Source organism: Rutidosis leptorrhynchoides, chromosome 2, assembly GCF_046630445.1.
Source record: "Rutidosis leptorrhynchoides isolate AG116_Rl617_1_P2 chromosome 2, CSIRO_AGI_Rlap_v1, whole genome shotgun sequence".
Lineage (NCBI taxonomy): Eukaryota > Viridiplantae > Streptophyta > Magnoliopsida > Asterales > Asteraceae > Rutidosis > Rutidosis leptorrhynchoides.
In genome coordinates this window covers 605869408-605887192 of record NC_092334.1, presented here as the reverse complement: position 1 = coordinate 605887192, position 17785 = coordinate 605869408, and the positions used below count along the sequence as shown (strand labels likewise).

At 33.7% G+C, this 17785-nt stretch overlaps 1 protein-coding gene and 2 long non-coding RNA genes across 4 annotated transcripts; 2 read left to right on the top strand and 1 right to left on the bottom strand.

The window, feature by feature from the left end:
* Positions 1–6519: 6519 nt before the first annotated feature.
* On the top strand, positions 6520–9450 carry LOC139889977 (uncharacterized). Its single transcript, XM_071872886.1, has 3 exons — positions 6520–6670; positions 6779–8247; positions 8329–9450. Exons 1-3 carry the CDS (start codon positions 6520–6522, stop codon positions 9448–9450), a joined length of 2742 nt encoding a protein of 913 aa, XP_071728987.1.
* A 642-nt stretch (positions 9451–10092) lies between these two features.
* LOC139893439 (uncharacterized) lies at positions 10093–14358 on the bottom strand. Of its 2 annotated transcripts, none has more exons than XR_011774537.1 (3): positions 14158–14358; positions 13096–13422; positions 10093–10492 (listed from the first exon to the last, which is right to left on the bottom strand). It is a non-coding gene; the product is annotated as an uncharacterized lncRNA (long non-coding RNA). The 2 variants fall into 2 exon arrangements; XR_011774538.1 differs by having other exon boundaries at positions 13096–13130.
* Positions 10237–12454, top strand: LOC139893440 (uncharacterized). Its single transcript, XR_011774539.1, has 4 exons — positions 10237–10396; positions 10499–10557; positions 10646–10734; positions 11719–12454. It is a non-coding gene; the product is annotated as an uncharacterized lncRNA (long non-coding RNA).
* Positions 14359–17785: the final 3427 nt, after the last annotated feature.

Sequence of the window (17785 nt, the reverse complement as noted above, 5' to 3'; positions counted from 1 at the left end):
ATATTACTATTTAAACGACGTAATTAACTTATGTTAAAATGTATTTACATATAATGTATTACGAGCGTAAAAACATCCTTACAAGTATTGAATACACTTTATAATATACCCAATACATATAAAGGATAGCTATACTCGTATTTCCGTTCAATTTCCTCAAAGAATTCTACTCGCATTCATACGGTATTTTTACCCGTATTATACACAGCTTCTAGAAGTATTTACTATTGGTATATACAATTAGAAATCTGCAATTATTTGTGTAATATGTCATCCATGACCTAATCAATTTAATATGTCATGCATGACTTAATACAATTTAACTTATCTTAGATATTTTCACTAAAAGCCAAAATTATAAGCTTATAAATAAGGACAATTTTAACTCATTTTTACTCCACATTTTCTTAAACTAAAAACACACACTTGAATGCTCTCATATCATACTTTAATCTCAGCAACTTTCCTCTTCATAATCAAGGTAAAATACTTCTCAAAATCCTTGTTCAATTCCTTGTATAGTTGCTATCTTATTATACTTATAAAACTTGTAAAAACTAGAACTTGTTTTGATGAACACCAAGCTTGTTTGAAAAACTAATCTAATCTTTCTAACTTAACTCTAATAACACTTATTTATATGTATTATGATGTTATATTAAGTTAATATAAGAACTTATAATTAGTACATATGAAGAACACCTTGAAACTTAACATATATCCTTTAATCTCCATTCGGTAAAAAGCGGGCTGTTTTGGGTTGGGAATTAAAAACCTATCTTAGACTTTGAATTCGAGGCTAAGACTTTGGAAATATGTTAATATATGTAAATAAGACTTCCAATATTTTTTTCATGATTTTAGACAAAGTGGAAGTATTTTATCAAAAATCATATATTGGGTGGATGCCGGGATTTTTCCAAATCTGTCCACCGACACAAAAAGAGGGTAAAGCTCTAAAAATTACTACTTGGGATGAAATTTTCGAATTGGTTTTGTAAAATTTACTTCTTAATGAATCCATAGCAATTTGATTCACTTTAAACGGAGTTGTAATGAATATTTGGCGAGCAAAACAATATCTGCTAAAATTAACGTTGTATGGACGAAATTTATATTATAAAAACTATATTAACCATATCCTTGTTAACTTTTTCTATATCCTATATATATTTGGACATGTTATCAGTAATATAACAAAATATTATAATCTTGGTTAATTCTGTGATTGTATATATGTATAATAATATTCTTAGTACGTCCTAACACAATAAGTATACAATACGTTTTGATAAATCCTAAGACAATACGTACACAATACGTCTTAGTTAATTCTAAGACAATACGTATACAATACATCTCTGGATTGATGCAAAGACAATACGTATACAATACGTCGTGGGGTAATTCTAAGATTATATATATATATATATATATATATATATATATATATATATATATATATATATATATATATATATATATATACCGATTATTGGACTGTTGGACTTTTCGAACTACTAACAAAGGACTACTAACAATGGACTACTAACATAAAATGATAAAAATTATTATATAAGTATTCTATGAACTTGCTTTATTTTATTCATATGTTGTATTATTATCTGAATCGTTATTATTGTTATAGGTTCGTGAATTCAAAGACGACGGTCATATTTTTAATAAGTTGAAAACTTATTATTAATATACTTTTACTACTGTGAGTATATAGTCCCATTTTTAAACTCTAAAAATATTTTGAGATGAGAATACATGCATTTTATGTTTTACGCCATGGACACAAGTACTTAAAATATATTCTACGTTGAGTTGTACCACTTTGCATATCTTCCCTAATAGCTTGGTAACTAATATTTACATGTTGTAAGAACATGTATACGCGAATCCTATTGATAGATCTATCGGGTTTGACAACCCCAACCGGGCTAGTCGCTCTAGTATCGTAAACGGTTGCATAGTACTTCGTTTTTACTACACTTGGTACAGTGTAGGGAGATTTCATAATAAAGGGAATATGCCACATTAATGGTTAAGTATGGTTACCGAAGCGCTCAACAACTTATAGAATACTTTTATACACTTGTGAGTGTACATATATTTATAACTATGAAATCTTGTGGTCTATATTTATATCGATGATAAACCTATATATCTCACCAACCTTTGTGTTGACTGTTTACGCATGTTTATTCTCAGGTCCTTAAGAAAGTCTTCCGCTGTTGCATTATCTGAGCAAGCTGTGCATGGAGTCTCATAATTTTATTTAAATAAAGTGTTGCATTCAATAAAACCTTTGTCATGTATTATATTCGACTGTTACGTCACGTGCGTAGTATTTGAAAACCGATGTATTTTGGGGATTATTTCTTAAATAATCGACCACTTGTTTAAAACATGCATTATGTATAATAATAATGTGCTTTTTATGAAACGAATGCAATATTTTCTAAAACGTATCATATAGAGGTCAAATACCTCGCTATGGGACCAATGAGAACGTACTGCGTTTATAGTAATATGGACGGGTCGTTTCAAATTACCTCCTTCATTTTTGACCCAACATGAACTAACAGCTATGATGACTGGCTTTTGCAATGATTCATATAGCTGTATGTCGAAGCTTGTGGCTTGTTCATTCCATAACGTCAACTTGGTGATGTCGTTACTGTATATGTTTGAGGCGTTGTATGGTGTTAGTAACAAACACTTTGGTCTATGTATGAAATTGTAATGAAATAAATATGTAGTTTTTGTTACCTGAGATTGCTGATATCTATTATCCGACATCGTTTTTTGTGTAGTGTTTGCGTCTCCGTATAGGCTGATGTCGCCGACGTGGTGAATCGACCCGATATAATCTGATTTTTGTTTGGTAATACAATAAGTACCTTGGAAAATGAAAAATTTAGAGCTGGTTATCAAGTGTGTTTACCTGTGCGAATCGGAATTATGGTAGTTTGTAGTTTGGTGCTCTTGTAGATAGCTGATAGTTTGGTACTCTTGTAGATAGTTGATCATATGAAATGAACCTGAAGTAATGCGTCGGGAACCCTGGATGGATCTGAATTCTTTGATTCGAAGAAATCTTAAAGTTGTTGGACACTCTATTGAACGTTGTTGGGGCCTTGTTGGTTAGCGTATGAAATCTGTGTTCTAGTATCCAGCACCCGAATCAAATACCAAGTTGAAATATCGTATATTGGATGCGCTCATATTCGCTTGAATTGCGTCACCCATTAGTATATTTATGTGTAACAAATGTCAGCTATATTTTTGATATGCATAAGTATTAAATCTATTACTCGACACGTAATGCTTGAAAACTACAAAATGGATATTGTTGAAGTTACCATTTCGTCGAGTAACATACAGGAAACACCGATTGGAGTTGTATCAGGCGGGTTTTTAGCGATTCATTTGCGATGCACTTTGACTTCGATGATTTTCAGTGTATCGTTAGGCATGAGATCGGGAACCGCTGTTATTCCAATCATGTTGGTACAGACTGAAACAGTTGACTGGAAAAGTAAGTTAGCAGGCAGTGATATAAAGTACGTAGACTGATTTCAGAAAAACCCAATTGCATCGAAGATACATAGGGCACACCAACAGTATCTTCATGTTCGTTAACAGGCTCCTAGGAAATATTAGTTTGTCGGGCTGATCTCCTTTGGCGTTTTTTAATCGCCATTAGACTATTAGAGCGTAAAACATCGGGCTCACATACATTTAACCTATAGTCCAACAATGTGAAGCAATTAAGAAAGATATAGTTAACAATATTAAATATGTGAATATTGTATAATAGCAAGTTAGCAACAGATAAGTAGCTGCAAACACGAAATCTGCTAATAAAACAATGGTGCAACATAATTCTAAAAGGATTATGTTGCACCATTGTTTTATTAGCATATTTCGTGTTTGCAGCTACTTATCTGTTGCTAACTTGCTATTATACAATATTCACATATTTAATATTGTTAACTATATCTTTCTTAATTGCTTCACATTGTTGGACTATAATTCTAAAAGGAGTTGTGAATGAAAGTCTAATGACAAACCCTATTCTCTCCGAAGACCCCGGGCGTATGAATACGGCGCTATTTTTTCTTCATGGTTTTTTGATCTGATTCGTTCGTTCGATCCTATTTTTCATTCCTTTTCGTTTATGATCCTCGTGGTATCTGTTGATTTGGTCGCTTAAGTGGTGTCTGGTTTATGGGAAAAAATTCGGGAGGCAAGAAAAAGAAAAGGGAGGTTGTGATTGCTACCCCTCGTATTCTACGTAACCGAATGATTGGTGTCAACATCGATCCTCCTCGTCCGGTAGAGGAATCGATTTTGAATAATAATTTGAATAATGAGGCGGAAACGGAAGTTGGTCGCCACGGTGAGCCTGAGATGGAACAGGTTGATCTCAATCATATTCCACAGGACCAAGAAGACAATGTAAGTATTCATACTGTCCATGATGACTCGGATGTTGAGGTGAATGAATTTTATAATTTTCCTTTGCTTAATGTTGCAAATAAATCGAATGGAAAAGATGATTGTAATAAGTCTGTCAACAGTAAGGTGCAAGACGATGTGTCTGTTGAACAAGTGCAGAATGCTTCTCCTAAAAAGACATATCTTGACATGGCCAATGGAAAGTCGAACAATAACAAGGTTAACTTTCGATTTATCGAAAACGTTGATGAAGTGGAAGATGGTATTGATGTTGTTATACCCTTGTCTGCTGTAAAAGAGGCCACTGATCGTTATTGTCATACACTATATGGATATTTCATAGGCAAAAGAATTGCGTTTCCGGTAGTTCAAAATTATGTAATTACCGTGTTGAAAAAGTACTGGATCGAGAAAATAATGATGAATGCAAAAGGTTTCTTTTTCTTTAATTTTACAACAGAGAAAGGTATGATGGATGTTATTGAAAATGGCCCTGGGATGATTCGGACGGTCCCCATAATTCTTAATAAATGGAATCCTAATGTATCTTTATCCAAGGAGGATGTATCGAAAGTTCCGGTTTGGGTGAAGCTTCATGATGTACCTTTGGTGGGATTTACTGAAGATGGTTTAAGCTGCATTGCTTCACGTGTGGGGAAACCGATGATGCTTGATTCCTACACGAGTACTATGTGTAAGGAATCATGGGGTAGGCCAAACTATGCTCGCGCTTTGATTGAGATTAAAGCAGAGGAAGAATTAAAGAATTGTTTAAAAGTCGCAACTCCTAGCTTGGATAACATGTCAAAATCAGTGCACGGTACGTATTGAGTATGAGTGGAAACCGCCGAGATGCTCTCATTGTAAAATCTTTGGTCATACCGATGCCCAATGTCCTAAGGTTATTTCAACTAAGGTGGACACTAACTTGGTTAAGAATGTGGATGAGGACGGATTTAAAACTGTTAAAAAAAGGGCGAAGGTTGTAATGACCGGTAAAAACACTGTTGGTAACAAGGGGACTGATGGTTTTGTAATGGGCCAAAAGAAGGTTAAATTTGTATACCGTGCAGTTAATAAAAATTCAGAGGATCAAAAGACAAAGGAAACTAATGGTGTTGGCCCAAGTAATTCAAACGATGATCCTATTGCCTTATCCAACCCGTTTGATGCTTTGAAAGTTACTAATGATAATTCTGACCCGATTGCAAATGTTGAACATGGCTTGATCGATGAAGACTCGGATGTGGATATTGATCAACCGAATGTGGTAGATGACCAAATTAAAATTTCCGAGGGGGCAAGCACTCCTGGTGTGAGTGTTAACGATGATTAGTTTCGCATCTTGGAATATAAGGGGTTTGAATCGTATCCCCAAACAAAACGAGGTTCGTGAAGTTGTGTTAAGCAATAAATTATGTACGTGTGCGATCTTGGAATCTCATGTGAATATTAGTAAGTTAACGGGTATCTGCTCCTATGTTTTTCCGAATTGGCAATGGTCTTCAAATAATAATATTTGTATAAAAGGAACTCGTATTATTCTCGGATGGGACCCCGGGGTTGTGAATGTGATGGTGTTAGCTTCAACCGACCAGGTTATGCATTGTCAGGTTATGTTATTCATGATAACTCTCATATTTCATGTCATATGTATATGCTGCAAATTATTACATTGACAGACGAAAATTATGGAGTGACTTACGTATACATCATGGGTATATTGGGTCGTATCCATGGGTGATTATGGGAGATTTTAATGTCTCTCTCAATATTGATGAGTCAACGGCTAGCTCATCTAAAATCTCGATTTCCATGAGAGAGTTTAGAGAGTGTGTCGATGATATTCAGGTGGCGGATGTTAATCATATGGGCCTCCATTATACCTGGAACCAATGCCCGAAATGCTCGTATGGGTATCTTAAAAAAGATTGACAGGGTTATGGTTAATGATGCTTTCCTTGTTGCGCATGTGAATGTTTATGCATTGTTTCAGCCATGTCGTATTTCTGATCATAGTCCCGCTATATTAAAAATTCCCGGGGGGATATGATTCGGCATAAGCACTTCAGGTTTAGCAACTATATTGTTTTTAAAGACCAGTTCCATGAATGTGTTGCTAAAGGATGGGATGTTCATATTGAGGGCCATTCGATGTTTCGGGTCGTTAAGAGGATGCGGTTACTTAAGAAGCCTCTTCGTAAAATTATGTGGGCTAAGGGAAATCTGCATGATCGAGTCATTAAGCTGCGTTAAGAGCTTGACTCCTTGTAACTGCAACTTGACTCAAATCCTTCTTCTGTTGTAGTTCGTGAAGCTGAGAGTCTTAAATTGAAAGAATTTAACGAGGCCTTATTGGAAGAAGAACGTTATTTGCAACAAAAATCAAAAGTTGAATGGTTGAAAGTGGGTGATAGCAACTCGGCTTACTTTCATAAATTTGTTAAAGGGAGAACCAATCGTAGTCGTATCAACGCGGTTATGGATCATGATGGAATTATTAAAGAGGGTAAAGCAGTTCCTGATGTGTTTTTTAGTCATTACACAAATTTTTTGGGGACTTCAGATGCATGTGCTAGTTTGTCTAATCCGGATGAAATCTTTACAAAGTGTATTACGTCCGATCTTGCGGAAGCGATGATTGTTCCTGTTATAGAAAGTGAAGTTAAAAATGCAATTTTTTCGATTGGGGAGGGTAAATCACCTGAACCGGATGGATACTCGTCTACGTTTTTCAAACATTCTTGGGACATTATTGGTCCTGATGTTACGAAGGCTATTCAGGATTTTTTCTCTAATGCGCAACTTTTAACTGAGATAAACCACACGGTTATAGCCTTATTACCAAAAGTCGCATCGCCGTGTAAAGTCACTGATTTTCATCCAATTTCGTGTTGTAATGTTATTTATAAGTGCATCAGTAAAATCATTGCGGATCGAATTAAAGGGAGCCTTGATTTTATTGTGAGTGAAAACCAGTCAGCATTTATTCCTGGTAGACGTATTTCAGATAATATTCTTATCGCTCAGGAGATTATGAAGAACTACCATTTATCCCGAGGTACTCCCCGGTGTGCATTTAAAGTGGATATTCAAAAAGCTTATGATACGGTTGACTGGAAATTTTTGGAGTCTAATTTAATTCAGTTTGGGTTTCATAAGATCAAGGTCAAATGGATCATGAAATGTGTTACATCGACATCGTACTCCATTAATGTTAATGGCGATTTACATGGTTACTTTAAAGGCAAGAGAGGGTTGAGACAAGGAGACCCCATGTCCCCTTATTTGTTTACTTTGGTGATGGAAACACTTACTCTTTTGCTTCAACGAAACATACGGAATTCGGAAGAATTTAGATTTCATCCAAAGTATGAGAACCAAGAAATTATTAATGTTTGTTTTGCAGATGACTTATTTCTATTTTCTCACGCTAGTATTGCCTCGTTGAAGGTGATCTCAGATGCGCTCTCTGAGTTTTCAAACTGCTCAGGTTTGGTTCCAGGTTTTCAGAAAAGCACATCTTATTTTTGTAATGTTTCGGAAGGAATTAAATCGGCCATTAAATTGCTGCTTCCTTTTGATGAGGGATTGCTTCCGGTAATCTATCTTAGAGTTCCTCTTATTTCATCTCGTTTAATGATTATGGATTGTAAAGTATTGGTGGATAGGGTCAAGGTGAGAATAGATAACTGGAAGAACAAATTTTTGTCATATGCGGGTAGGGTCCAGTTGATCACATCTGTTCTTTCTTCCATGTTCCATGCAAGTATACTGGTCCTCGGTTTTCATTCTCCCATATTCTATTGTTAAGGAGATTCAGAAACTGATGAGATGAGGGGATTTCTTTGGTGCCAGGGTCCCCTAGGTCGTGGAAAAGCTAAAGATAAGTGGTCTGAAGTCTGTCTTCCCAAATCGGAAGGTGGCCTTGGGATTAGGAGCTTGAAGTATTGGAATATGGCTCTAATGTCAACTCATGTTTGGAATCTGATCACTCATAAACAGACGCTTTGGGTTAGATGGATTCATTCTTATCGTTTGCATTTGATGAATTTTTGGGAGGTTGATGTTACTTCGGATTCGAGTTGGGGTTGGAGGAAGACTTTAGATATAAGATCTACCATTCGTCAATTTATTATTCATATGATTGGAGACGGTAATGATACTTCGGCTTGGCATGATTCCTGGAATGATTATGGTCCTTTGGCGAGCGTTATTGATTCTCGAGATATCAGAAGAGCTGGTTTTATTGGTAATGCTACTGTTTCTTCTTTCCTTTCCAATAATTCATGGTCCTGTCCTCAATCTTGGTATTCGAAATACCCTATGCTCGCTAATATTGCTGTTCCGGATACATCTAAGCATGATAGTGTTCGATGGAGAGGTACTGAAGGCGATCTCATTAATTTTTCGGTTACTGCTGCTTGGGATTCGTTGAGGCCTCGTGCTCCTGTTGTTAGCTGGTACAACTCAGTTTGGTTCCAACAATGTATTCCACGTCATACATTTGTTATTTGGCTTCTTGTTAAGGAGAAACTAAAAACGCACGATCATCTTAAACCTTGGGATAAACGACCGCAAGAAGCAGATTCAGGTTTGGCGTGCTTGATGTGTGAGAGACAGCCGGAATCGCAGACTCGTCTTTTCTTTGAATGCCCTTTTGCATCGCAGGTTTGGGGTCGCATCAAAGGTCTGTGTCTAGTTCATATTCCAGCACATGATTGGAGAAGCTTTCTTTCATTTATTGAGCATGTTGCTCATCGTCGCGTGGCGAGAGTTATTGTGGCAAAATTGGTTTTTGCTGCCTCGGTTTATTTCATATGGCAGGAAAGGAATAACAGGTACTTTCAAGGTAAAGCGCGTTCGGAAGATCAAGTGTTCAAAATTATTTTTTCTATGGTTCGCATGAAGTTAATGTCTTTGAATTTCAAGGACTCGGAGATGGTGCGGAAGCTAAGGTCTAAATGGCAGATTGTATGATCTTCTTGTTCATGTTAGGGTTGGCTTGTTGTTTTTTGGGTTGCAGCCCATGTTGGTTGTCTCTAGCTTTTGCTAGTTTTGGTTGTTTTGGCTTATTTTTAGACTACAGAGCTTACTCGTATAGTGTTGAACTCCTCATGTAATTGTTTGGCATCATTTATAATATTTACCGGGTGATCCCCTTTACCCAAAAAAAAAAAAAAAAAAAAAAAAAAAAAAAATTCTAAAAGGAGCATCAGTAACACACTAACACTACAAATAAAAGTTTAATTTTTAACACTTCCATTATTTTTGACACTTAACTCATGAATAACTTTGACATGTTTTTGACACCTATAAGTATCAAAAAGTTGAAAGCGTGGAAAAATATGATGTCAAAAAATTGAAGTGTCAAAAAATATGGTGTCAAAAAATTGAAGTGTCAAAAAATTTGAAGGTGTTTCAACTTTTTGACACTTTTAAACTGTTAAAAAGTTTTCTTTTGGCAATTTTAAGTGTCAAAAACTTAGTAACACCTATAGGTGTCAAAAATATGTCAAATCTATTATATTCTAATATTTGGCTAAAAGTGTGAAGTCATAAACAAGACTTTCATGGCTTAAAAAAAATCAAAAAAAGAAAAGAAAAAAATATAGGGCCTTTGATGATGTCATTAAGGGGAGATTAATTTTTAATTATATTAATTAAACAATTACACAAAAAAAAAAAGAAAAAGAAAAAACAAATGAAAAAGGGACGGCATATTTAAAAAAAAAAAAAAAAAAAGTAAATACAAGATCCCCTCAGGCTTGCTTCTTTATCTGGGTTACCTCAAGCACGCCTGAAATCTTTATCTGTGCCACAATTCAAAATACAGCCACCACCCGTGCCTGGCTTTTATACCTCGAACTTTAAACCATGGAAAAACCATTTAGGTTTCAATTCTAAAATCAGTCCCGCAGAGAAAGTATGATACACCGCTGCTACCACACTATCGCCGTTTCTAGATCTTCTTCTTCATCTCTGATTTCTACTAATTTTGTGCTGTTGTTGTTATTGTTTGCTATAGCAGGCGGAAACAACACAGACAAGGTACCGAATCAAGTTAATTCATAAAGCAATCTCAAGGTAATATGATTTTCACCCTTTACAAATTGCGGAATCTTTTATTAATTTGTTTTTATACAACTGATGCTTTTGTAATCTTCTTTTATAGATCGTGATTTGGGGTCAAGATATGCATTTTTTTAGACGCACTCTAGGTATCTGATGAAAAGCCTCTATGAACAGAGGAGCCAAGTGATGGTGAGTCTTTGTCGTAGACATTTTGACATCAGAATCTATTGTTTTGTTCTAACTGTGAGTTAGTGTTTATATATGTGTATTTATTAATTTCGTATCATTTAGTTAGTTATATTATTTTCACTGATGTGGAAGTTTAGACCAAAATAAAGAGTATTGTTTATTAGTTTAGTAAGGCTATTGAAACTATACATGGTTGATTAATAAATCAATATAAATAGGTTTAAGTTAATCATCCTGTATTGTTTATTAGTTTAGTAAGGCTATTGCCTTTTTGGTTGATCAATATCATACATATATTATTTGTTATTGCGGAAATTTTGTTTTCTGAACTAGACAGTTAGTCAATTGCATACTTTTTATAGCTACAACTTACAAGACAGTAAATCAATAGTCGATTTTAAGTTTTTTGTCTTTGTAGATGAATTGTGAGTAATAATGGAAGCACACATGAGGAAGATGCAGAATATATAAAATTCCATTTATTTTGATTCATCTAGGATTACTCTTAAACTTCTCTCAGCTTCGTCTTCATCTTCACTGCTGGAGGTTGACACACTAATTTTTCTAAATATATAGCATGTTCTCTTTCCTCATATGTCACAAGTTCTCTTTTCGTGCTTAACTTGTGGCAATATTCTTAAACTTTAATAATGTATCTTGGTCTCAAGTCTAAAATGTTCATGATGTATATTTAAAATGGTTTATATATCAATCTTTTATGATTTATTTGTTTTTTGAAAATAGGTTCTTCAACAATTTTTCCTTTGTTAATATATTTTTCTAATCCCATCAGCAAGTTAATTTTTTGGTGATAGACTGATAGCAGAAGGATTGAGCAGCTCTTTTTGGTTGAGCTTGAACTGGGAACTATTTTAGTTGAGGTTGATAAAGTAGTAAATGTGTTAACTATCTTGATATCATTACAGCTGATTGTTTTGATTATTGTGATCATTGTTCATCTTTTTAAATTAAACCAACTTTCAGCTAGACAAGCAAAGGTTGTGAAGGATCTCCCAAGGCCTGCTCGCAAACTTCGCCCTCAGGTTCATGGACAAACCTTAAAATAGAACATGAAGCTTAGGGAGGGCCGAGGGTTTTCTCTTGAGGAATTGAAGGTACCATTAGTTTATTTTTTTTTTTTTTTTTTTTTTTTTTTTTTTAAAGTTGCTTCTTATGAGTGACAATACAAAATACAATATTATTGATGTAAAAGAACTGATGGTGACAGGTTCAAATTTATAGGCATTATCCTTTTCATGTGTATCATCCTCATCTCTATGTGTATTAATCTATTTCCAGTATTCAATGTGCTTCATTAAGAGTATACGTATTACCTTTTTCAATTAAATCTTCATCATCTTAATTCTTAATGTGTATTATGTGTGGGTTTACGGGTTGGTTTTGTTACTAGAAAGAGCTACTGCAAATGGATCAAGAGTGTGTGTCCTAGAAGAGTTGAAGTCATTATTATTCATATTCATAATCTATTCTAATCTTATATCTGGCTAAGAAGATGTGTCATAAACAAGCTTTGCACTTTGTTGTGTTGATCATTTAGCCTATATTGTAGGTTGAAAGGTATAGTATTTGAAGTGTTATTTGTAGGTGGTGAAATGGGTAGGCCAATAGTAGGTTTGGGTGAGCTTGTCAAAATGGGTACAAGTCACGGTGAATATAATTTTTATTTATTTATTTATTTATTTTTTATTTTTTTGTAATGTTGAGGACCAAGGGTGAATTCAAATTAGGTATCCATCTTTTTTACCTAGACTTTTTAAACATCTCTCATCGAGCTATTAAGGTGTAATTATGATCATGCTTTGAAATTTATAGCTGGTCAGATGATTTAAGTGTCGATGTGCAAGTGTTTTTTAAGTTATTGAAAAAATCCATGTTTCATCAGTTCCTATTTTTTTGTTCTAACTATGTTTGAATGATTGTATATAGCAGTAGAATTGAAATATACAAAGACGTGTTAATGAGAAAAGACTACAAGAAAAAAGAATGAAAGTAGATCCTGTGGTAAAGAGATATGATCAACTCTTCATGTAAGATTTGATATATAAAGTTTTGTCACTATTAAGTACATAGACATATAACACTAAACATTTGTCAAAACTAAATTTACGAACATTTGTCATCTATTAAATATCATTCAACAATTTTTTCTATACAATCCCGTGAAACCACGGGTTCATTCACTAGTTATTTACATTTAAGGTGTCCAAAAATAATGCAAGTGTCAAAAAATGAATTTTTTTTTTGTAGTGATGGGACTATAGAAACTTGTCAACGTATACAACGTCAAAATACACAAAAAGCAAACAATAACATACATAAAAAGTAAACGAGAAATCTTACCTATAATGAGGTAAGCTGAGTTCATCGGAAGCAACCTACAACAAATAAGAACCTAATTAAAACCAAAATTGCTAACGGAGCTTTCTGGAAAGAACTTAAAGTGTATAAACGAAGCATCAAAGGAGAATCAGCAGTGTCAAGATGTGATAAAAGTAACATATGACGTACCTGAGGGTTTTCCGCGCAAAAAAGAAGGAACAAAAGAGACAATAACCTTTATGTTAAGAAATTAACATAGGATGAAGGGATGAATATGGTGATGATGCTTTAGGGTTTTGTTTTGGCGAAGTTGTTGGAAAAAGGCACCGAAGATGGTCGAGATATTAGCTAATAGAAATAGATTAAAAAAAGACAAATAAAGATCGGATGGAACGTCATTTGATGTTTTCAAACGACACAAATTGCCGAGGGAAATACTATACAAGTGTTGATTAACGAACCTTAACAATATATGTTGAAATATAACTACCATTTGCTAATTCATCAACCGATTGACTTATCACAACCCCGACCCATATTCACCCATTACCTAACCCGCTCGACCCGCCCATCTTGCCACCTATGCCTAAAACATAATATGAGTGAACTAAAGGCTGCCACACTGAAACTGTCTAAATAAGTGTGATACTATATAACTGTGATACTGCCAAAACGTTCAAGTGTCTACATAAGCCATTATGTATATGAATGAGTGCCTCTAAAAGCTTATTATGTCACCTTATTCAGAAAAGCTAAGTCACTGATCACATGGCTTTGTCAAGATTGTAAAATTGCAAATCAATATGTACGTTGACTAAGTTTGAGTAAGTTTGTGTTCAGGTAAACAAAACAAAAGAACAAAAAAAACAACCTAATAACAATAGACCACTATCTAAGAGTTCCCAAAAAAAAACATTTTAAACTAATAAACAAACAATACTCGGGAAAAAGAAAAACAAAGCTGTTTTTTTTTTTTTTACTGCAACCCTAAACACAATTACCATTTTATGGCGAACTATTATTTAACGAAATCGAATTAGGGAACGAAAAAGAAAAGAAGTAAAAGATGAAGCAGAACAATACCTTTGAGCAATTAAGAAGCAAATAAACCCTAATAATCAAAACCCTCAAGGTTAAATGATCATCGCAGAGACAGAAAGCCACAAAATTCAAAACCCCAGGGCTAAATCGAGACCGCCAAAATAAGGGTTCTCCAACGAAATTGAGGAAACCAAGGGTTAATTCGAAACGTTTGCGGCGGAATCGAAAACCCTATATGTAGGGAGAATCACACACAAAAGATATACAACAAACACCAAATATATATATATATATATATATATATATATATATATATATATATATATAGTGGTAGGATCAATAGGGAAGTAACCATTCGGGGAAGCAAAAACTTTTTTTTTTTCTTCGTTTTTTGAAAAAACTTTATTCACGAACATTATAGATGAGATGAAAATATGAACATTTAGTAGAGACACTTTGTGATAAATATTTTTATTTTGGCGGGAAAACGCTCGAAGAAGTAATATATAACAATTATCGTATTTTTCGAGCGTATTTTGAGGTTTTAACTATTGGGGTTTAGATATTAGGGTTTATAGGGTTTAGATATTAGGGTTTAGAAATTTAGGGTTTAGGGTTTAGATTTAGGATTTAGATCGAGTTTTTAACACGAACAGTTTAGAGTTTAGGGTTTAGGGTTTAGGGTTTGGTGTTTTGGGTTTATGGAATAAACCCAAAACACCAAACCCTAAACTCTAAATCGGGCTAAATTTTACTTCACAAAACATAGGAAAAAAAACGTTCATATTCTTCACGAACAATATTATCTTGAATGTTATTTTTGTCGATCGTTTTTCCGCCTAAATAATAACATTCATCACGAAGTGTCTCTTCTAAATGTTCATATTTTCGTGTGATCTTGATGTCGGAAAAAAAAATTCAAAAAAAACGAAAAAACAAAAAAAAATTTGCTTCCCCCGATTGGTTACTTCCCCATTGATCCTGCCCATATATATATATATATATATATATATATATATATATATATATATATATATATATATATATATATATATATATATATATATATATATATATCATAACCATTTTGCTTTCCAATTTGAACTACATGACCAATGAGCCTATTTATTTTGTTTAAACAGTTAAAAGTTAGTGTAAGTGTTGATTTGTTATTAGAGTTGATCACCTTGCTGAAGGGGTCGGTAGTCTCACTTTGTGTTATATGGTGTATTCACCATCTTCGTTTTGTACTACTTTGATGTGGTAGTACTACGTTTGTTTTAAATATTCGGAATAAAAAATTTAATTTTATGATTAATGTTGAATTTTTTGATTGATCTTAAATTTTATTATATGTTGAGGGTGATTAACGTTTGATTCGAACGTTCAATTATTGTATCAAGATATTGTCTCTTAATGTGACAACCCGGAAATTTTTGACCAAATTTAAACTTTATCTTTAAATGATTTAACGTTTCCGACACGATAAGCAAAGTCTATGAAGTTGAATCTCAAAATTTTAGAACTGTTTCATTACATTTGACTGCTCTCGACGATTCATGAACAATTATATGTATGTATATATATATATGTACAAGTAAAAACGACTTTCCTACAGTAAAACACTATTTGCTACAGTAAAATGACTTTGCTACAGTAAAACACTATTTGATGTCGACGAACTAGCAAACAAAAACGGATAAGGCGGCCATGCGATCGCATGACAAAAACACTGAAAACTCATACGATCGCATGAGGTACTGTAGCAGGCCACATACTATAAAAGCTCGGTTCATTCCTCCGAATTATTATTTTTTATATTATTATTATTATTATTATTATTATTATTATTATTAATATTATTATTATTAATCTTATTATAATATTATTATTAGTAGTATATATACCTAAAATACTACGACGAGGTTATGAGCGTGTCACCTTCAAAATGGGTTTTTGAGCGGGATAGAGCTAAAGAAATTATGGGTTATTGCCAAGGATGTTATGGGTAATGTTCGGGGGTATATTTGTGAATCAAATATAGTGTTTATCATCTCCGTTACGTCTACGTACTTTCCTACAATATTGAATCTCAATATTTATACGTAAGCACTCATATTTTATCTTTTATATATTAATTGTGTATCCATGTCTAGTGCTCGAGTATATATATATATATATTTATATATGCTTGTATGCTAAATTTCGTCGTTAAACAGTTATAATGAATCACGAATTAAATACATATATTACTGGTAAAAAGTATATGATATACATGTTTTTTTGGAAAGCTGGCGAAAAATCAATAACTTTTCATTTAGATATCGAATAATTTCGATGAACGGATTAAAAGATATGATCAACTGAATTATGATTGACGTTAATTGAAATTGCTTTTGAATCTACAATTTAGATTTAAACAACTCGTTTACGAGATTGATAATTTGGATTTTTGAATATTACCAACCGAGTAAATGAATCCTTATATAAGGTACGTCTCGTTTTGTTAAACAACTGTCAAAATTGACTTTTTGAAACGACATTGGATAACTTTTGTATGTCGATCTCGAGCATTAGGATTGTGATACACTATGACCTGACCTAGCTTGATAGACATTTATTGACCAACATATGTTCTCTAGGTTGAGATCTACGATTATTTGGTAATCCGAGTTTCGATCACATTTTGGTGAACGACTTTATATGCTGCTAAGGTGAGTTTCATATGATCCCTTTTACTCTCTACATTTTTGGGCTGAGAATACATGCAAATTCTTTATTAACTGATTTACAATATTTATATGTGTGAGTTTCATTTGCTCCCTTTTTAATTGCTTTTGCAATCTATATTTTTGGGCTGAGAATACATGCACTTTATTTTAAACGCAATGGATACAAGTACATACTAAATTCTACACTGAGTTTGAACCGAAAATCCCTTAGCTTTGGTAACTAGTAACTGCCAGTTATAAGAACTGGTGGGCGCGAGTAGTAGTATATGGATCCATAGGGCTTGATATCCCCGTCAGAGCTAGAGCACTAGCCTTTTAACGGATGTATGCTATTTGAGAAGCGTACACGTTGGTTTGCGTGTATTATTAAGATGATTATACAAAGAGTACAAATTATATATACGTTAAAGTTTAGTTACCAGGGTGCTCAATTTCGTAGAATATTTTGATAAACGTTTCTGGATGAAACAATTGAAATCTTGTGATCCACCTTTATATACAGATTATACGAAACATTAAAACTATGAACTCACCAACCTTTGTGTTGACACTTGTTAGCATGTTTATTCTCAGGTTCCCTAGAAGTCTTCTGCTGTTTGATTATATGTTACACAAGCTATGTGCATGGAGTCTTACATGGCATATTTTTTCAAGGAAACGTTGCATTCACCAAATCATCACCATGTATCTTATTTTGACTGCATTGTCAACGGAATTACTATTGTAAACTATTATTTATGGTGATTGTCTATATATAGAAATCATCAGATGTCGAAAACCTTTGATTTAAATATTCATTTATGGTGTGCCTTTTCAAAAGAATGCAATGTTTACAAAACGTATCATATAGAGGTCAAATACCTCGCAATGAAATCGATGAATGACGTGTTCGTCCATATGGATTTGGAGCGATCGTCACAGTTGGTATCAGAGCGTTG